This window comes from Euprymna scolopes, chromosome 4 (assembly GCF_053919585.1).
Source record: "Euprymna scolopes isolate OS-2025 chromosome 4, ASM5391958v1, whole genome shotgun sequence".
NCBI lineage: Eukaryota > Metazoa > Mollusca > Cephalopoda > Sepiida > Sepiolidae > Euprymna > Euprymna scolopes.
The window spans coordinates 90405990-90428779 of NC_136485.1; the positions used below are offsets into that span (position 1 = coordinate 90405990).

The 22790-nt window shown below is 35.5% G+C and overlaps 1 protein-coding gene across 1 annotated transcript in view; it reads right to left on the reverse strand.

Annotated features, from left to right (window-relative positions):
* Positions 1-1005: 1005 nt before the first annotated feature.
* LOC145272967 (uncharacterized) overlaps positions 1006-22790 on the reverse strand; it is a 39454-nt gene continuing 17669 nt past the window's right edge. Inside the window, exon 2 of the mRNA XM_080127056.1 lies at positions 1006-2761. Coding sequence (XP_079983182.1) covers positions 2236-2761 — 526 coding nt within the window. The 3' untranslated portion in view covers positions 1006-2235. The remainder of the gene's footprint in view (positions 2762-22790) is intronic.

A 22790-nucleotide genomic window follows, 5' to 3' on the forward strand; every position in this document is an offset into this window, starting at 1 on the left:
AGCCTTCTTGTGGTGGCTATTCTGATTGGATAGTATGACAACTGTGATTAAATCAGTGGTGGTTTAGCTCTTCGTTTAGGCTGAAGGGAATTTATCAGTTGATATTTGTTGGTCATGTCCAGGATCTTTGTCATGGTGTCAGCGAAGGAGAGACAATGTATTCGGGTATGGGTGGTTGCCTAAGCGTGAGTAACTCCCCCTTGCCATTTATAGCGGCCACCTTTATTTTCCTTTCTCTGATTTTGGAATGTATAATTTCTCTTAGGTAAAAAGTGTGGGCTATCTGACATCCAACTGTAATGTTCTGCTGGCGGACGGTTCCTATACAATGCGACACAACGGATCATTTCATATCTCCACTGAATTATTTCTAAAATGCTTAAAATCGAATTAAACAAAAAGCCATTGAAACTTAAACTAGAAAGAGCAGTTGGAAATAAGTCATACACAATCCAATATGACTATGCACTTCCTAGAAAACGGAACTATTAAACCTGACATAGTGATATGGGACAAGAAGGAAAAAAGAAGCAACCTTAGTAGAAGTTAGTGTCGTCAGTGATGCTGGGCAAAACAGAAAAAAAAAACGAAATACCCGCGTCTTATATGCCACAGGTAAAGAAACTGGAATCTTACGAAGATCTCTATAATTCCAGTAATTATACGAGCAGACAGACCCATGAAAAAGTAATTTTAAAGTCTGTGTGGCAAATATACCTGATGAATTGCAAAAAAGATATAAACAATTGCACATATAGGTTAGATTTTAGTAAAAAAAAAGACTGATCGGTGAGAATATGAGATAGTGGATAGGATGCCCCATCCTCAACCAAAGCAAAATGATAAGAAAATTAAAAACGAACTATTGATGCCTGGAATGAAAGTGTGATACGTTTCAGTTACTAATCACTCCGTTTTCTGTAGTTGTCTAAAATAAGAAGAGTTTAATTTTTCTTGATAAACCACACTTTTGTCTTTTCCCACCGATCTGGGTTCAAGCTGGTCATTTACCATGAGCAGAGATTCCGAATGCTAATCTGGTCATAGGTCAGATGTAAGAACTTGGCATCTCTCAACCCGTATTCAAGCTGAGATGCCAAGCTGAGGTGACCGAAGCAGAAAAATAAAGATCATATGCTATTTACGAGAAAAACAAAAACTTTCCGAAACAGGATGGGGTACTTAATCGGTTTGATAAAAAAAGAGGAATTGAAAACCGATCAGAAGCGAGCCAGATAAATGGATATTCTATTGAAAAGTAAATAATCTGTCTGAAAAGAACGCGTCTGTAATAATTCGTTTTTAAATTAATGCATGTTGTAGTTCGGCGATTTAAGAAAAAAAAAAAAGATGGTGTGCAAGTCCAAAAACCAACTGTGTCGCCAAAAGGCCCCATTAATTCTTATGAATACATTGACCTTTATTTCGCAATGACCGAGTTTCATGTGACTAAAATAAGCATTTTCTAGGACAGATAAAGGGGAAGACACTAAGTAGAACGTAGGTTTAAAATTTACTTAAAGTTATTATGCAAATTATTTAGACATTTTCATGCGCCATTTTTTAGAATGAAAAATACGCAGGAGGAAATAATAGAAGAACAACGTATTTTATAAGAGTATCTCTCGCCCACTTTCTTACCGTTTCTCTCTCTCTTTCTCTCTCTCTCTCTCTCTCTCTCTCTCTCTCTGTATATATATATATATATATATATATATATATATGTATATTTTGGCAGCAAATCATTATTCAAGTACGTCTTATTGTACACGATAGAGTTATTCTTTTTCCGAATTTTTCTGGATATCTTTTTTATTTGTCGAGCGGTCTTCTTTATTTCAATTGTCATGTTGTATAAAATGGCACCCAAAAGTTGTTGTTCAGCCATATTCTACTCAAGCGCTTTCTATCGGTGCATCCGATTTTCATCAGGAGCGATTGTTGTTATCGTTTTATTTTTTTCCTTGCTCAGTTGGGTTTATATCTGGAGAACAAGGTGGTCATGCCATCAAATTTTATCCACTAATGCCTAATGACTTGAGGTAGGATGTCGTACCCTTGGCTGATGGGATGGCGCATTGTCATGCTTAAAATTAATTTATGGTAACGAGCCAATGGAAGGTCAAGTCATGGTGACAAATGCTCATTTACAACAACAACAACAAAAAAGACTGGCTTGTCAGTTTCACACCTTCTGGCACTCGAAATGGTCCAATTAGTTCATCGCAGATTATTTCAGTCCCAAACATGACACTTCCACCTTCCTGTTGACGACGGAATTAATGGGGGGGGATCCAAGAGGATCCAAACTTTGGCCCACCCATCTGGTTCATCAAGAGTTGCTCTGGCCCCATCGGTGAAAAGAACATTTTCAAAGCTGGTTTTCATGTATTTCTGAACCCAAGCAAAACGTTCTTCCTTATGAGCTTTGTTTAAAACAAGTTCTGCTATGGGCTTAATGTTTCTTGCAATTTCGTTTAAGACATTGCAGCGTGTCTTTCTGGAAAGTATTCCAGTCTTGTCAAATATAACAACACTGTTGCTGCCCGACTGCTTAATAAGTTGACAGCGAACTTTTCTTACATGAGTTTTGTCCATCCTTGGTTTGATGTTTGGATTTTCAACGAATAAAGACAATGTTCTTCGATCTCTTCCAAGCCCCTTGGCTAGATCTACAAGAGATAAATCTTCTGCAAGGCTTGCAACCACACATTCCTTTTGACTAGCTGGCAATCGACACTTTTCTAGGCTTTTGGGAGACCTGCAATAAAGTGAAACACACTTAAAATTACCAGAAAATAGAAAAATTAGGATAATTTTCAAAACATTTGTTAAAATTTCACAAAAATAAGAGAAACAAAGCACCTTTTTATGCTCTTCCAGCGTACCAAATTTCACTACTCTGCGTTTCATAGCAAATTTAAAATTAAAAAATATTGACCTGCAATAAAGCGATACACAGGATTTATAATATTTTAACTATTATACCAAGTAGACTTCGAGTTAAATTTGTAAAACCATTGCTTTACGTGATTAGTATTTTCCATCGAAAGGAAATATTTTACAACGCGCATAATCGAGACTTTCTTAAGAGCAAAGAAGCGGAAAAACAAGAGCCGGAAGAGGAAACTTTGAGTAAACTGCGATCCGCATTTTTTTTTCTGAGGATACAAGTCATTTAATTAAAAGAAATTCATCTTTAACAGTCCCATTGAAGTCAGATCGAAAACTCTGATAGTCTTCTATGGGTTTGGTTATGTGTTAGAACATGCAATCAATAGCAACTCAATACAAAAGCAACATTGACGAGGGACATTTAACGTTTGGGGCAGCTTTTACGCAAAATAAAATTTTGGTTTAATTTGAGTCTTGAAAGCTTCGGTTTTATGCTTAAAAGGAAAGAGAAAGGAAAGAATTGAAACACGAATGTTAAAGAGTACTTATTCCTTTTGTGAGAGGGATATATTTTCTTCGGTTTTCAGTGTGTGTTGTCGGCTTTAAGTTTAAAAACGGACTTTTTCCTCGCTTGACACTGTAACTGTCTTTTGTTTTCTCTTGGTCCCTTTTCGTTCTTCTCTCCTTTAGTTCAGAAAACCTCGACTATTTATATCTCCCCACCAGCTCACACAACAAGCTGGCTGTCTATCCCGTATTTTAGGCGCGCACGCTTCCCATTAGCCAGATTAATTTTGGACTATTTTTCTTTTCTGGGTGCGTTGAGCTGATGTACAGAGACGCATTTATATACTTTGTATGTAAAAGCCGACGAGTCAACATCCGGCTGGGAGTTATATTATTTTAATTCATAGATCCCCACAGTTTCAAGACCAAAATCGCTTTCTTTACAAAACCTTTTAAGGTCTCGAGAGTGCAGTAAAGACGATACCAACAAATGGTTATTGATGAAACCTTTGTTAGAAAGATAATGCTGCACCTAGACTTCTGGCCAGCAAGTATAGGTAAATTCTTCTTTTGGATATTTGGATGTTGCAGGTGATGTCAAGCTGAAACTTCTGCTTAAAAATTTGGTACAAACCTGTTCTCTCAAAAACTGGTAGTATGCGGCGCGAACAACAAGAATCAATAAAAGAAAAATGGTTACTGCTTCTCTTTATATGCTGGATTTTGTCATCTGAGATGCTTCTGATTTAAATATAAAACAGCCTGATTTTTTCGAGACTGGGTTGATTTTGAATTGGATATTGGATTAGCAAATCTTGCTAGCAGTGAGCCGTATTTAACTCCGCAAATTGTTAATTGGAAGTGCAGCATAGTTAACACTTGATCATTTAACCTCAAACTATTTCAGAAATTTACTGTTTTGTGTGCAGAAGTAATATTGGGAGGATTCTGAATGTGGTTGGTTGCACAGACTAAATTTCCGGCAGGACGCTGCAGCCAACCAACAAGTCAGTTATTCCAGCTATCATAACTAACTAACTAACTAACTAACAAACTAACTAACTAACTAACTAACTAACTAACTAACAAACTAACTAACTAACAAACTAACTAACAAACTAACTAACAAACTAACAAACTAACTAACAAACTAACTAACTAATAAACTAACTAACTTACAAATTAACTAACAAACAAACTAACAAACTAACTAACTAACTAACTAACAAACTAACTAACTAACTAACTAACTCAGCGAATTACTGTTTTGTGTAGCGATGTAATATAAAGAGGATTCTGAAGTGACAACAATATGCTGAAGACGTTCAGCGGAGAAGGCGACTTAATATCTTGCAAATTTTATATCCTTGGTTTTGGAAGTGGGCGCATTAGCCTCTGTATCTCCAGTTAATGGAGGAGGATCAACGGGGATACAGAGAAGATAGAGATTAAACTAAAGGCAGCGTTTACTAAAGGAATTTTCTTTACATACTCAAAACTGGGAAAAATTCGGTGGACTGGTGAGGCAGTAGATATATATATATATATATATATATATATATATATATATATATATATATATATATATGCAACCAATGTACAAAGATGGACAGAATTAGCAGGATTTGAAGGAACGTGCTAGAAACGAAAATGGGGTAATGGATGCGCCAGCGGTTACCATTTTACGTCAATAATAGCGCAACATGGATTAAAAGACAAGAGTGAGTAACTACATCGACACTGACTGCACTACCTTATTATATCGATTCTTATAAATTATTGTAGTTGAACAAGTACTATAAGAGCAGCAGATGACTAAAAAGTTTCATGCAGAGGAATTAGCACTGTAACATTGGAAATATGTGGACGACTGTTGAGTACCGATATAAGTGTATTGAAAAAATGATGGACGGTGTTGATATAATTTTAGGAATAAATATCATCCGTCAACTGTGAGGATATTATCAATAAAAATGATAACGTGGAGATTAGAGGAGGAGATTGTGCTACAAGCGTACTCCTAAACCGAAGGAATAAAGAAAATAATTCTATGTGAAGTGGTGAACAAGGCCTTCAGTGCAAAATTCGATGGAATGAAGTGGACTGTTGAGTGGAAGTGGACGTCAGAATCCCAATATTAATACAAAGCTAACTGATGAAAAAGTCAATTTCGATAATAAAGTTAAACGGTGGCTTAGGATTAAAATGTCAAAAAGGATTGCTTCCGATAATGGCGGTGATACAACCCATGAAAAACCAAATCAAACCAGTTCTCAATTATCGAAAACTAAATAAATATATCGCGTGTCACTCTGGTGGAGAGGCGATTGATGTATGTGAAGAAACTATAAGGAAGTGGAGGCAAATAGCAATGGCAACAAAGATTGTTAATTTGAAATGCGAATATTTATATATTCATGTTGCAAGACATCTCCGGAAGCTTCAGTTGGTTCTGTATGAAGGAAAGACCAATTATCTGACTAGATTGAAGTTTGGGCTAAATGTTGTCCCCCAAATCGAGCAAAACTTTGAAAACTGTGCTTAATAAAGAGGACTTCATCAGGAAGAACACCGATATAGACAAAATTCTGGTTAATGAAACATCAGTGCCAGCAGTGGAACTTGTATGTCACCTTGATAAGTTTGTTATAAAGACAAACCCAACAGAGTCGTTGAAGGGAGGATCAGCATTGCGCTTCCGGCTCAATACGGGCAATACAGGAAAAGTGATATTTACGAGAGGGAAAGACATGTCAGAAATACATGTGCAGTAGGGATATATCCTATGAAGACCCTAATTTACCTTATATGTGCTTCCGGGTTGCACTTGCTTACACCACTGCATTTATATTTTCCCTCTATCGCACGCACAACAGCGGAGTTTCTATCTTTAAGAGCATATCTGAGAAAATTGACCACACCCTGTCTGCTCATCCTTCGGCTAACATCTACATTTGTGGTGACTTCAATGTCCACAATGTGGAATGGCTCTCGAACAAGACAGATGATGAGGGGAGGTTCTGTCATGATTTCGCCATTGCTTAAGACCTCGCCCAGATTGTTCACAAACCCACCCGTATGCCCGATATTCCGGCCAGTACGCTAGCCTTCTAGACCTTTTTCTCACAACTTCTCTTGAGCTATGTTTATGTTCCATTCTGTCTCCTCTTGGATCTTCCGACCACTCGGTTGTATCAGTTAAGATAAAAACGAAATGTAATAAATCTTCAGACGTACCTCTCCACCGTACTATATATCGATACTCGACGGCTGACTGGGATAGCTTCCGTACATTAATATCTGATCTACCTTTGCATTCCATGTTTAAAAAGGATGGGTCCTCTATAGTATCAGACCTGATCGAATGGTTAATTGTAGGCATAGACCAATTCATACCATCTAAAAAATTCCAACAAAAACCTAACAGCCAGAATGTGCTGCTGCCATCGCGCACAGATATCACTTTTTCCATAGCTACCAACGTAATAGATGCAGTGACACTAAAGCTGTTTTAGGACTGCCAACAACCACTGTAAAAGAGTAATAAAACATGCAAGAGAGCTATATGCTTAGTTCTTTAAATCCAAAGTAGCTGAGCAGTGGCTTGTTTCCCACCAGTTTTGACAAATAGCAAACAGAATCCTGAACAGAAGCATACGTTCTATCCCAACCATCATGAATGAACCTGACGTCATCTCGTCAGCATCAGACAAGGCCAAACTATTTGCCAAGAACTTTGCAGCTAATTCTACCCCATGCGACGAAGGCCACCAACTCCCTGTATTTCCTCCTATAACAGACAACACGCTATGCAACATACAAATATCTGTTCATGAGGTCGCCAAGCTAATCAAGACCCTTGATTCCAGTAAAGCAACTGGCCCTGACGGCATTCCAATTATAGTGCTGAAAAAGCTTCAAGCAGAACTTGCCCCCATACTTACAAAACTGTTTAAGCTTTGACTTAAGGAGAAATGCTTCCCAACAGCCTGGAAAACCTCATCAGTATGCCCTGTATTTAAGAATTCAGGTGATAAGTCGTCTCCCTCTCAGTACAGACCAATAAGTCTCCTGTGTGTCATGAGTAAGTTGCTGGAATCCATATTAAATAAAGAAGTAGTCAACCACCTCAACCTTCTTAGTAACACGCAATATGGTTTCCATTCTGCTAGATCTACAGCAGGTGTGCTAACGGTTATATCTCATAGGATTTGGGAATCTCTCAACAAAGGCTTCCTTTCCAGGGCAATTGCTCTTGACATATCAAAGGCTTTCAATAAGGTATGGCACAAAGGCCTACTTCACAAGATTTCCAGCTACGGTATAACTGGAAATATTTTCTCAATCATTAAATCATTTCTCTCTGATAGGCTCATAAGAGTAGTGGTTGATGGGCAGAAATCAGAGGCCCACAGTATTAATGCTAGAGTCCCTCAGGGGTCCATCCTGGGCCCAACTCTCTTCTTGATCTACATAAATGATCTCCCAAAACACATACTTAAATCCTTCGTTGACATCTATGCTGATGACACGACCATCTATGGTAACACATCAAAGGCCGTAAATGACAAAGTTCTCTCTGATTCTCTCTCCTCTGATCTTGGGCGCGTGGTACAGTGGGAAGAGGTGGCTGGTTACTTTTAATGCATCTAAAACCAAACTCCTATCTTTAAATCATCAATGCTCTGATCCTCATCTGGCATCAATTGAAATGGATGGCTCTCGTCTAAGGGAAGTCCCATGTTTTGATAAGCTTCTGGGCTTGACCTTTACTCCTGACCTGAAATGGAACACGTACATCAAGTCAGTTGTCAAGGTCGTTGGAAAATGGTAGGATCCTTCTAACGCTCCAGAAGATATCTCGCTACTGATGCAATTCTCTATCTATATAAAAGCCAAGTACGTCCAAGGATGGAATACTGTTGCCATATCTGGGCAGGAGCTGGTAAAAACAGCCTATCCTGCCTTGACAGAGTACAAAATAGACTTCGTGGTTTAGTGGGGATGCCCTTTTCTCTTCACTGCACCCTCTCTCCCACAGGAGAGACGTTACGAGCCTATCTTTGTTTTATCGTTACTTCCATGGCAAGTGCTCGTGTGATCTCCAATCCTTGGTCCTCCATCATCAATCTTTCACGATAAACACCCGTCTAGCTGAAACCACTGTCAAAAAAGTTTCACACACTATATCTGTGCCAAAACCAAAACGTAGATTCCATGAGCAAAGCTTCTTTCTTAGAAGTGCCCCCCTGTGGAACTCTCTTCCGTTTGCCTGTTTCCCACCTGCCTACAACCTGGATGTCTTCAAGTCCAACATAAACAAATTTCTGATGAACCGCCCCCTTAAGTAAGACACTTCATCAAATCTCCGATACTAACGATTACTACGATACTATCCCTTATCCCCGAGTGGCTTCCGGGCCTTGATAAGTGGTGATTACCTTATAAAAAAACTTGACGAAATGAGCTGGCGTGAACTGTTTTCTGCCTGTAGAAAACTGGTCGGACGCTACTTTATATATGGATGGTTTAGAATCACATGCAACTATTAAAAAGATAGCAGAATAGATTGGGAATATATGGTAGCGAGAAATCAGCGTGTTACGAGAATATGTAGAAGAGGTACTGTAAAAACACGGTTTGAGAGAGATTAACCAAATTAGAAAATGCAGTGTATGGTGTGATGCAAGCAGCATGATTACTGCCGTGTGTGTTTGATGGAGCGATAGTCAAAAAAGCAGCATGTTTAACCACACTGCTTCCTTAACTAGAAAGAAATATGATTGTAATCACAGTAATGTCGCTAAGATGGAAGCTACGCCAAAGGGTGTGAAACCTTGCATTAAAATGGGGTATAAAAGGAATCGAGATTCGAACTGATTTAGTTTCTGTTCGTAGCTGGATTCATTTCATGATAGCTGATGAAAAAAGGATCCGAACAAAAGGATCAGCAGAATTAATTATCCTATGACGTTTTGGTATTTTAAGAGAGATTATCGATGAGTTCGACTTAAAGTTAAGTGTAACGTTTGTGCCTTCTAACAAAAAACAAGCCGCTATACTGACCAGTGTGAAAAAAATGTCTTACACCAGAGAGACTATTTTTTAAACAGCACAATTAAATGTAACGATGCATTTTCTCTTGAACTTTTCAAATTGAAACAATCAGAAACGAAGATGATTATTTAAAAACTGGCAATAAGAAAGCGTTTACAAATGAAACTAAATCATAAAACACTTTAAAATAAATAATTTTGATTATTCGGACTATCGTTCTCATCTTGAATATTATTATCACGTTGTTATCAAGTTTTTTTTAGGCGAATCTTGTTGAACTCAGGAATCTGTATGGAATTTTGAACCAAATTTACTTTATTTACTTTACAAAAGTAGTTTGCCCGTGTTTCGTCAAAGTGTTGCATAATGGATAGAAGTGTTAAGTATTTATCAATTCTAAGTGACAATATTTTTGAGGTTGAAGGTTCAATTCTCGGTACAAGCAATGATAAAATACAATTACGAATTACTTCAGATTTCTATTTGTTCATTGCTGACAGAACGAAAAACAAACTACCCTCGTGGATTACATGGAATGCATAATCCCGAGTTCGACATTAATTCCCGAGTTGACTCAAACAAGATGGGCAATTACAATACTTGAAACGTTGAGAACTTTAAAATATTTTTCTATAATCATATTTTTAATTTTAAGTACATGAATCATAGTTCTGAGTTCAGAAAAAAGTGTTTTATAGTCAGAGTATTATGCACCTCCTATTCATATCAATGGGCTGTTTAACCATTTAACCTTATGCCTCTTAAAAATCATTTATTTTTAATTTGTATTTATTTTATACTACTACTACTACTACTACTACTACTACTACTACTACTACTACTACTGTCCAGCATAATCAATTGTCTTAAAATAATCGGTCGAATTGATGAGGATCAGTCAATATATAAATTAAAGTGTGATTTTCAGGTAGGACAGTTCTGAGGAAAGCCTGCATGTTATCTCTGTCATTAGAAGCTTCTCTAATCAGAATCAACTTCAATATAAACCCAAATTGATAACGTGCACATTCTAATTGCAATGTATTCACTTGCATCATGTGAGGCAGCGAATATGTAACATGTAATGAAATGATTATATGCAGTGTAGTTCGAATCAAGTGGAAAAGACCTCAGTTCAAGTTACTTGATTTTTTATACGTTTTTCTACTTAACTTGAATTTCCTTTTTATTCACTTGTACCAATCTAATCAATATAATACATATTCCAGCACACTAAATAATAGACATAAACATCCAGTTTTCAAGTGTCTCAATACAACGGGGGCTGCCAGGACAAAATAACATACTATTTGAAGCCTAAATAAAATCCGCTCAGTATGGCCACACTTTTCTCAAAGCGATGTTGCCTCGAGTCAAAATTTTCTCTAAGCGATGTTGCATCGAGTGAAAATTTTCTCTAAGCGATGTTGTATCGAGTAAACATTTTCTCTAAGCGATTTTGTATCGAGTAAGAATTTTCTCTAAGCGATGTTGTATCGAGTAAAAATGTTCTCTAAGCGATGTTGAATCGAGTGAAAACTTTTTCTAAGCGATGTCGCATCGAGTAAAAATGTTCTCTAGGCGATGTTGCAGCGAGTGAAAATTTTCTCTAAGCGATGTTGCATCGAGTCAAAATTTTCTCTAAGCGATGTTGCATCGAGTGAAAATTGTCTCAAGGCGATATGGCATCGAGTAGAAATTTTCTCTTAGCGATGTGGTATCGAGTGAATATTTTCTCTAAGCGATGTTGCATCGAGTACAAATTTTTTCTAAGCGATGTTGCATCGAGTAAAGATTTTCTCTAAGCGATATTGCATCGTGTAAAAATGTTCTCTAAGCGATGTTGCATCAAGTAAAAATTTTCTCTAAGCGATGTTGCATCGAGTAAAAATTTTTTCTCTAAGCGATGTTTCATCGAGTAAAAATGTTCTCTAAGCGATGTTGCATCGAGTGAAAATTTTCACTAAGCGATGTTGCATCGAGTAAAAATGTTCTGTAAACGATGTTGCATCGAGTGAAAATTTTTCCAAGCGATGTTGCATCGAATGAAAATTTTCTCTAAGCGATGTTGCATCGAGTGAAAATTTTCTCTAATCGATATTGCATCAAGTAACAATTTTCTCTAAGCGATGTTGCATCGAGTACAAATTTCCTCAAAGCGATATTGCACCGAGTAAAAATTTTCTCTCAGCGATGTTGCATCGAATGGAAATTTTTTTCTAAGCGATGTTGCATCGAGTAAAAATTATCTTCTAAGCGATTTTATATCGAGTAAATATTTTCTCTAAACGATGTTGCCTCGAGTAAAAATTTTCTCTAAGCGATGTTGCATCGAATCAAAATTTTTTTCTTAGCGGTGTTGCATCGAGTTAGAATTTTCTCTAAGCGATGTTGCATCGAATGAAAATTTTCTCCAAGCGATGTTGCATCGAGTGAAAATTCTCTCTAAGTTATGTTGCATCGAGTAAATTTTTCTCTAAGCGATTTTGCTCTTACCATACATCCCAAAATACTATTACGGACATAAATAATTTTAATTTATTTATTGCGGACTATTATTTTCGTCTTCATTAGTTGTTGTTTCACGACGTTTCGGTCAACTATTCACCTGGCTTTCGTAAGATGGTAACCGCGACGGATAGGAATTTTGAATCTTCTAACTGCATTCTCAACAATCACGGCCGTCCGTAGTTTTTGTTGTCTCACCACGTTTTTTCAAGTAAGCATCTGGCCGGCTGTGGGTATGATTGAAACCGCTATCTTCAGACAATGCTCATCTGGAACCGTAAAGATCAACGTCTCTATCAACTGAGCCACGGTCCCCGAAAGGCTATCAAGATTGGATTTTTTGATCTTATAAATCCACGTTTATTTATTATCTGACCTTCCATGGTCGAGTCCGTACCGAATGGTATATATATTATTTTAATTGGAATTCATTATAAATAATTTTATCCATACCAGTGCACAAAACAATAAGTATGAAATTTAAAGGTGAAATGCGTCAGAAATAACACGAATTTGAGACAAAACTTTTTCAACGGCTTTAAATTAGTTTTCAAACTAAACACACCCGTTTTTGTCCTCTTATTTTAGACGTAATTTTAAGGGCCTTTTTTCCGTAGTCAGCATCTTTTGTTTTAAATTCATCTTCCTTTATCAGACATAATTAAACGCCTTTATCTGTCCTGACAACTGTTTGAATTTACAAAAAAACTTGTAATTGGTGAATGTTAAACATAAAAACATGTATTGATCAATTATGGAAATATATTTCATGTTGTGACATGTTTACGGCAAGTTTGAATCTTGAGCAAAATCAACCTAGAAGGTATTACTACCAGGCTCGTTAACAAGCAAAATTGTCCGACTTAATTTTTCAAGATGAAAATTAATTCATCCAGGATGACCAAGGTAAATCTTGTTTCAAGTTTTTGAATTATTTCTGCACTAACCGGAGCTCTGTGCCATGTGGGGTCATTTCTCAAAAATTAAGCCGGAGAAAGAAAATAGACTGACAAAACCTGGTTGAGAATTAAAGCTGGAAACCCAGATCAACAAATTTAAATAAGGAGCCAAAGCAATAAACATAATATAAGCAAACAGAAAATGATGAAACAATGGAAATGCGAGTCGTAGGGAGAGGTTAAACAAGAAACACGATGAACTTAAGCAAAAAAACATAACTGCAAGAGAAAGAAGACTAAGATCATAACGATATAAATCGAAACAGTGCAAGAAAAACAGAATCTTTGAAAACAATGGAAATTAATTTTATCGAAATGCAAATAGAGGGAGAAAAACTGAACAACCGAACCCGACAGAAAGAAAACTCCACTGGGGCAAGATATAAAAAGAGTAGAAAAGACGCAAGAGAAATGCCGAAAGACATGGAAGAAGAGTTACAGAAATTCGAAGAAGAAACAAAAAATGTGATCAAAAAAGAAACCCTCAAAACAACCATAAGAAAAATGGAAAATTGAAAAGCACCAGACCACGACGGAATACACGCATATTGGTTAAAAATATAGCAGTACTTGAGAGGCTTTTTTTCTTTTTTTTTACATAGGCGTCACCACTTATCAAGGCCGATCGGCCACTCAAGGATAAGGGTTAAAGAGTGTAGAGTAGTCAAAAGGATAATATAGTAATCAATAATAATGGAAGTTCGGTAAATTTGTTAACTTAAGTGGAACGGCTCATCAGAAACTTGTTCACGTTGGACTTGAAGACAACCATATTATAGACAGCTGTAAAGCAGGAAAACGGAAGACAATTCCACAGGCGTGCAGTTCTAAGAAAGAAGCTTGGATCATGGAATCTATGTTTAGGTTTAGGCACAGATAAAGAGTGGGGAAAATTATTGATAGTGTTTTCAGCTAGTCTAGTGTTTCTTGTGAAAGTTTGGCGAGGGGGGACCATAGATTGAAGCTCAGTCGAACACTTTCCATGAAAATAACGATAAAGCAGAGACAAACTCGCAACATCTCTTCTATGAGATAGAGGTTGCAGCGAAGAGAAAAGGACATCTCCCACCAGACCACGAAGTCTATTTTAATTCCAAACCTGGAAAGATGTATCAACGACTAAAACGTTCCACAATCGATAATCAAATGTAGAACCACACTGGTACAAAAAAGACACAGAAAGGGAACCGCAATCAGCAGCTACAGGTATATAACTTGCTTATCAACTACGTGGAAAATCTTAACAGCACAACTAAAGGAAAAAATTTACCACTCACTTAATAACGTGGACTACTTCCGGATGAGAAGAAAGGATACCGAAAAGGAAAGAGAGGAACACATGATCTACTATACATAGATCAAGAGAGTCTAAAAGAGGGTAAAGGTAAAATAATATAGCCATGGCATGGATCGAATGCAAGAAAGGATTCCTCAATCATGGATAATAGAATGCTAGAGAATATACGAGACAAGATTATGAATTTAATTGAAAAAGCAACGAGAACATGGAAACTGGAACTGAAGGTGATGGATAAAAATACAAAGGGCTATTTTCCAAGGAAGATTCCAAGGAAGTCACCATTACTGTTCACTGTAGCTATGATACTCCTTAATAATATACTAAGAAAATACCAAACCCAATACAAGTTTACTAATATATATTAAAGAATGAACCATGTAATGTATATGGAGGCTCTGTGGACCATATAATATGAGAATAGACATTATCAAGTGAGAGAATCATACTGACCACTGCATCTTGAACACACTGACAAATGGTACAAGCACAAACCGAAAAAAATGAACGTCACAAAATCCTTTACGATATGATATACAAACAGATAAACCCATCGAAGAAAGAAGGCTGGATGGCATAATAGTTAATCTATGATCTGACAGAACACTTTCTGTCAGATCATAGATTTTTCCGGTCCGGCAGACCACAGAATGAACATCGAGAGACAGAAAAGCGGAACAAATACATTATACTGGTTAGACAGCTTAAAGAGATACGAGAGGTAGAACAAGTCAAGATAACACCACAAATAGTTGACACAAGGTACCATCTCGGACAACTAAAAAAATGGGAGAGATTGGAATCAGAGGAATGGCTGAGAAGATACAACGGATAACATAATGAAAACGACTAAAATATATTAATGAAAACCCTTGAATGTAGTGACTAATACACATGAGCCAGACATATAGACACTGATATAGATGTAAAACACAAGGAAACCTTATATGGAATCATGAAAATGAAAAAAATATATAATTGTAAGTTACCCCCCCCCCCAAAAAAAAAAGAAATTGTAGTATAGGCATAAACTGACGCCTCACCATATAATCGAGGCAGGGTAAGGAAGATGAGAAAATTAAAAGACCGAGGAGAGAAAGCACCAACCAAACATACACTGGCTGAATGCAAAGAAGACTGGCACCTTGGAATTTGTAAAGGTTATTGAAAGAAATGGTGAGTACTGGAAATATGTGGAGACTTGTTATTAAAACCCTAGGTTGTTCTCAAAGAAAATTCTTTGATCATAGCCTGTGTGAAAACTCCTAGAATGTAATGATTGTTTTATAGATTTTATTTTATTTTTCCGGCTTCAAAAACACACAGTAACCATTTAACAGGACTGTAGTTTTATAAAATGCGAAACTGTTCATACACACGAAAATGAAATGAAATTGTAGTCTTTCTTTGTTCTGTAAAGAATCCTACTAGAGCACCTTACATTCAATTAATGTAGATGCTTCATTTGCATAATAATTTTCTTAATTAATTCGTTAATTTTTTTCCAATTGATTTATGTATGCGCATTTATTATCTATATATTAATACGATAGCGTGTGTGTCCTTTTGTGTGTCACGCTTTCCGGTAAATTTCATTGGTTGAAATATAAGGACACACACGCTATCGTATTAATATATATTATACTAAATGTGAGTTAATGGATTTAGTGAGTGTTTAATCAGATCCCAGGTATAATCTCCTTCTTTTCGAGTAGGGGGGAATGATAGTCTGGCGTGTTTACATCCGGTGATATCATTATCTCTAATAGGTTCATAAGAGTAGTGGTTTATGGGCAGAAATCAGAAGCTCACAGTATTAATGCTGGAGTGCATCAGGGGTCAATCCTGGGCCCAACTCTCTTCCTGATCTACATTAATGATCTCCTAAATCACATCCTTACATCCTTCGTAGATATTTATGCTGATGACACTACTACCTATGGTAGCACATCTAAGACCGTAAACGACCAAGTTCTCTTTGATTCTCTCTCTCTGATCTTGAGCAAGTGGTACAATGGGGAAAGAGGTGGGTTGTTTCTTTTAATGCATCTAAAACCAAGCTTCTCTCTTTACATCATCAACATTCTGATCCACATCTGGCATCAATTGAAATGAATGGCTCTCGTCTTGGGGAAGGGCTCATGTTTTGACAAGCTTCTGGGCTTGAACTTTACTCCTGATCTGAAATGGAACACATACATTAAATCTGTTGTCAAGGCCGCTGGAAAAATGGTGGGATCCTTCTATCGATGCAATAGATATCTCGCTGCTGATGCAATTCTCTATCTATATAAGAGCCAGGTACGCCCAAGGATGGAATACTGTTGCCACATCTGGACAGGAGCTGCTAGAAAGGACTTATCCTGCCTTGATAGAGTTCAAAATAGACTTCGTAGCCTCGAAGGAGATGCCTTTTCTCTTCTCTGCAACCTCTTTCTCACAAAAGAGATGTTGCGAGTTTGTCTCTGCTTTATCGTTCTTTTCATAGCAAGTGCGTGCCCCACTGAGCTCCAATCTATTGCCCCCCTCGCCAAACTTTCACAAGAAAAAACCCTCTAGCAGAAAACACTATCAATAATTTCCCCCACTCTTTATCTGTGCCTAAACCTAAACGTAGATTCCATGAACAAAGCTTCTTTCTTAGAACTGTACGCCTATGGAATTGTCTTCCGTTTTCCTGCTTTCCAGCTGACTACAATATGGAATTGTCTTCCGTTTTCCTGCTTTCCAGCTGACTACACTAACGTAATTTTATTTTGATGAACTATTCCATATAAGTTTACAAATTTACCGAATTTCCATTACTAACGAGTACTATATTGCCCAATTGTCAACTGTACACTCTTTAACCCTTATCCTTGAGTGGCCTCTTGGCCTTGATAAGTGGTGATGCCTATGTAAAAAAGATGTATATAATATATTTATGAAAAACTACATTGGCATAAGATGGCATATTCCAAAAATCACATTGAGCTACCGCTGATTCCAAAAATCAGGTAAACGTAAATATATCAAGTAATCCTATTTTCGCCCTTAATATCCTCATGGCAGTAATTGCAAAAAACCCCCTTAAGGAGGCGGAGGGATTAAAGTCACTGGAATGCTGAGACTGATACTACACTCAGAAATTCATGTTGAAGTAATTGTGGCCTAATCTCTAATCATATTAATGTTTTTATGCATTAATATCGAAAAACTGCTGAAACAGTTTATGATTGAAACATTACTTTATTTCAAGTATACTTTTAACAGTGGGGTAGTGAAGTCAGTCCCGCAGATGGCTGAAACCGTTAACGATTTAAACATTACTTTATTCATGTATATTTTTAATAGTGGGGTGGGGTAGTGGAAGTCAGTCCCGGAAATGACTGCAACCATTTACATTTTAGACAGTACTTTATTTAAAGTATATTTTTAACAGTTGGATGGGGGATAAGACGTCAGTCCCGGAAATGACTGAAACAGTTTACGATTTAAACATTATTTTATTTCATGTATATTTTAACAGTGGGGGTGGCGGACATGAAGTCAGTCCCGGGATTGGATGAGAAGTGCAAATATATACTAGAAGAATACCCAGCGTCGCCCAGGATTAAATGATATAAGTGGAAAACATATAGTAGCAACATACCCAGCGTGGTCTGGGACGAATGAGATAAGTAGAAGATATATACATATACTAAGAGAATACGCAGCATTACCCGGGATTCGATAAGATAGGTGGAACATATATACTATGAGTATACCCGGAATTGATTGATGTGTTTTTAATGAAATAATCAGCCAAGACAATATATCGAAGTTATTATTTTAATAATGGGGGCGATTAATAAAGTTAAAATTATGGAAAATGATCGTCATAATTAGTAACATATCCAAGAATTATGAAAAATGATTAAATGCAAGTTAATTGATTGGTGTGTTTATAATGAAATATTCAACCCAGACAATATATCAAAGTTATTATTATAGTAAGGGGAAGGCATTAATGTGGGTCAAAATTATGAAAAATGACTGTCGAAATTAGTAACATATCAAAGAATTATGAAAAATAATGAAATGCAAGTTAGTTGATTGGTAAGTTTGTGATGTAAAAATCATGCCAGATAATATATCAAAGTTATTATTTAAATAAGTGGGGGTCGATAATGTGGGTTTAAATTATGAAAAATGATTGTCCAAATTAGTAACATATCCAAGAATTATGAAAAATGATGAAATGTGAGTTAATTTATTGGTTCCTTTGTAATGAAATAATCAGCCCTGGCAATATATCAAACTTATTTTAGTGGGTGGGGGCGATAATGTGGGTTTAAATTTTGAAAAATGGCTGCCAAAATAAGAACCATATCCAAGAATTATGAAAAATAATGAAACGTGAGTTAATGGATTGGTGTGTTCGTAATGGAATAATAAGCCCCGATAATATATAAAAGTTATTATTTTAGTAACGAGGGTAGCGATAATGTGGGTTAAAAATATAAAAATGATTGTCTATATCCAAGAATTATGAAAAATTATAAAATGGAAGTTAATTGATTGGCGTGTTTGTAATGAAATAATGAACCCAGACAACATATCAAAGTTATTATTTTAGTAAGGGGGGTATAATGTGGGGTTGAACTTTGATAAATGCCTGTTGAAATTAGTATCATATCCAAGAATTATGAAAGATAATGAGTTAATGTATTGATGTGTTTGTAATGAAATAGGCAGCCCAGGAAATATACCAAATTTATCATTTTAGTACGCAAGGGCAATAATATGGGTCAAAACCATGACTAATGACTGTTGAAATAAGGAACATATCCAAAAATTATGAAGAAATGATGAAATGTGAGTTAAATAATTTGTGCATTTGTAATGAAATAATCAGCCCAGACAATGTATCAAAGTTATTATTTTAGTAAAGGCTGGGCGATAATATTATTTAAAATTATGAAGAATGATTGTCGATATTAGTAACATACCCAAGAATTATGAAAAATGATGAAATGTGAGTTAATTGATTGGTGTGTTTGTAATGAAATAATCTGTCCAGGCAATATATCAAATGTAATCTTTTAGTAAGGGGGGACATACAGTTTAAACAAAAGGGCTAGAATAATATGATGGTGTCTTCCTTCATGCAGAATACCCAGCAGCAATATATTACATATGAAAGATGCCGCTGTAGAATTTCCACATGCCCCGCTAGTTATTATTATTATTATTATTATTATTATTATTATTATTATTCGTAGTAATATTAACTAGTAGAACCCGTGAAAATCCACAGAATGAGCAATATATTGAATCAACAAATATATAGCTGGTATTTTTCTAGATAGTGTAAAGAAAATACCTTTTGGACAGAAAAACCAGTAACATGCAGCAAATATGAGTTTATTAACATAGTGTTTATGGAATTTTAACTATAGAATTGACCAAAATTCTCATCACTTTTGATGTTGCTCAGACTAGTACCGCTTGATTTGTTTTCTTTTCTGATCTAAATTCTAAATTCTCCCCAGAAATCAAATTTCAGTTGCCTCTAGTCTCTTCCTCGTGCTGTTGTTGATTGTTCAACACTCACAACCGTATAAAAGAACAGACCACACATACATCCGAAGTATTTTGGATTTAGTGTCTGAATTTTTACTGTTTCTGTTGGTCATGATTGATTACAGTCTCTTGAAAGGGACTTTCGTTGCGACTATGCGCTTTTGTATTTTAGTAGTGTACCTTCCAATAGATGTCAACCAGTAGCCCAGATACTTGAATTTATCAACTTGTTTAATATATACACCGCGATATGGTAGCTTGCATGTTGGAGCTTGCGAGATTTTAGATACTGTCAGGCTTACCGTTTCTGATATGTTTAAAGCAAATAAATAAATAATAATGTTTAAAGCAAATAAATTAATGATTTTTAAAGCAAATAAATTAATAACGATGTTTAAAGCAAGATAAATTAATAATGATTTTTAAAACAAGATAAATTAATAATGATTTTTAAAGCAAGATAAATTAATAATGATGTTTAAAGCAATATAAATTAATAATGATTTTTAAAGCAAGATAAATTAATAATGATTTTTAAAACAAGATAAATTAATAATGATTTTTAAAGCAAGATAAATTAATAATGATTTTTAAAGCAAGAGAAATTAATAATGATGTTTAAAGCAAGAGAAATTAATAATGATGTTTAAAGCAAGAGAAATTAATAATGATGTTTAAAGCAAAATAAATTAATAATGGTGTTTAAAGCAAGATTAATTAATAATGGTGTTTAAAGCAAGATAATTTAATAATGGTGTTTAAAGCAAGATTAATTAATAATGGTGTTTAAAGCAAGATAATTTAATAATGATGTTTAAAGCAAGATAATTTAATAATGATGTTTAAAGCAAGATAATTTAATAATGATGCTTAAAGCAAGATAATTTAATAATGATGTTTAAAGCAAGATAATTTAATAATCATGTTTAAAGCAATATAATTTAATAATGACATTTAAAACAAGATAAATTAATAATCATGTTTAAATCAAGATAAATTAATAATCATGTTTAAAGCAAGATAAATTAATAATCATGTTTAAAGCAAGATAAATGAATAAGTAGTAAAAATACACACAAATAAATATTGAGATACATAGCTCAATGCAAATAATAACATCGCATTGTAAGAAAATATCTTTAATTTACTCCAGCAATTTTAAGCAGCAAGTATTCTTTTCTGACCTGTTCATTTCGAATATTTTTTTTACGTAAGGTTTGGTGATTGTTCTCATCGCTTAAGAAGCACTGCACACTAAAATTACGGAGTCTTTTCTAAAACTATTTATATTATGATCGTATATAATTATTTTCTGTTTATTCAATTTCCATAATCTTTGGAATTTATAACTGCTTCTAGTCCAGTAGGATGTTTTGTCAGCACCTTGGCATTCTTCAAAATTCTTTCGCTCATTATTTCGTTATTAATCAATCATTGCAGTTCCATAGAGATTCGGTCAGGAAGACTACTCACGAAAACCGTTTTGACAGTTTTCACAAGGCTTCGTCCAGCATAGACAGCCAATCCCGCTAGTCACCTCGGGCTGGTCATTCTATGCTATTTCCAAATATACTATTAATGCATTCTCTTCCAGATACATCATCATCAACGTTGCTACGTTATCAATTTTCGGAGCTTAGCAACAAGCTTCAGCTTATTAAGTCATGCGACAAAATCACCTTTTCAGGTAAAGGATATCACCACTTAACCTCACTCGTTCGCCAACGTTCTTCGTTTGGCCGAAATAGCTTATAGTAAAATAGTCAAGAGTTAACTTTTATACACTTTCCAAGTAATAATTTTCGAGCTACATTCAACATACTACTGTTAAAACTCGCTACCTCAAAACTTATAACTCTATTTTAAAAACTCGCAACTTCCAAACGTGTAACTCTGCGGTAAAAACTTGTAACTTAAAAACTCGTAAGTCTGCTGTCAAAACTTGCAACCCCAACATCAACCCCCAAAACTTGTAACTCTGCTGTCAAAACTGCTTGGGTCTCTGAAATATTAGCATTTTATTCAAAACCGGAAGCATCTCATTTGCATATCAAGTGACAAGTGAAACAGCAATAATTGTGTTTCTTTTCTTTTTATTTACTAAGGGGCACTACTAGCTGCATAAAAAACAAATTTGTACCAATTTTATAAGATATTTCATCACATGTAATGCGTTGTACATTGATATTAGTTCCTTAATCAAACGTATGAATAGTTCAGAATATTTCATTAATGATAGTGCCCAGGTGTTTATCCTTTAATTAGATTCCTACTGTATGATTTGCTTTCTAAGGCTTTTCTTGTTCTTCTCATGTACTGTTTTCCAATCTCTTATTTTGTAGTTTCATGTTTACCTTTTTATGAGGCAGTTCCATGCACTCTAATGTTTCCACTTTTCCTTCTTCATTAAAATGCTACCAAAGGCAAGATAAGTTACTCTTCTGTGATTAAACTCCTTAAAAATTTGTATAAACCTGTTTTTCTGCAGCCTGTATGGTCTCATGCGGTCCAAAAGAATGAAGAAAAAAGAAAAAATACATTACCGCTTTATCTCTTTATACGCTTGCGATATTGTCACTTAGTATGCAAATGAGATGCTTCCGGTTTTAAATAGAAAGCCTGATTTTTCAGAAAGTGTGTTAACTTTGGACTAGAATATTGAAGTAATAAGTTTCGTCAGCATTTCGTCGTGTTTTTGGAGTTTTGACAGCAGAGTGTCGAGTTTTGGAGTTGAGTTTTTGAAAAAAGCGCCGAGTTTTGGTGTAAGGTGTTTTAGGCAGCAGTATGTCGAATTTTGAGTACTGAATTTTGACAGCAGTGTTACTTGGAAGTGAAGAACAGTTAACAATCCATCAGGGCATATATAGAATGTTAGCACTTATTTTAATAACATATTTCTAGTAATGCACATTGGTCAAATTCCATTCCAACGTCCTGGCTGTACATTCTAAAGAACCTTCGTTAGTTTAGCATGCCTCTGCAATTCCAAGTAAACGCGCCTTAAGTACCTTTTATTGCTCACC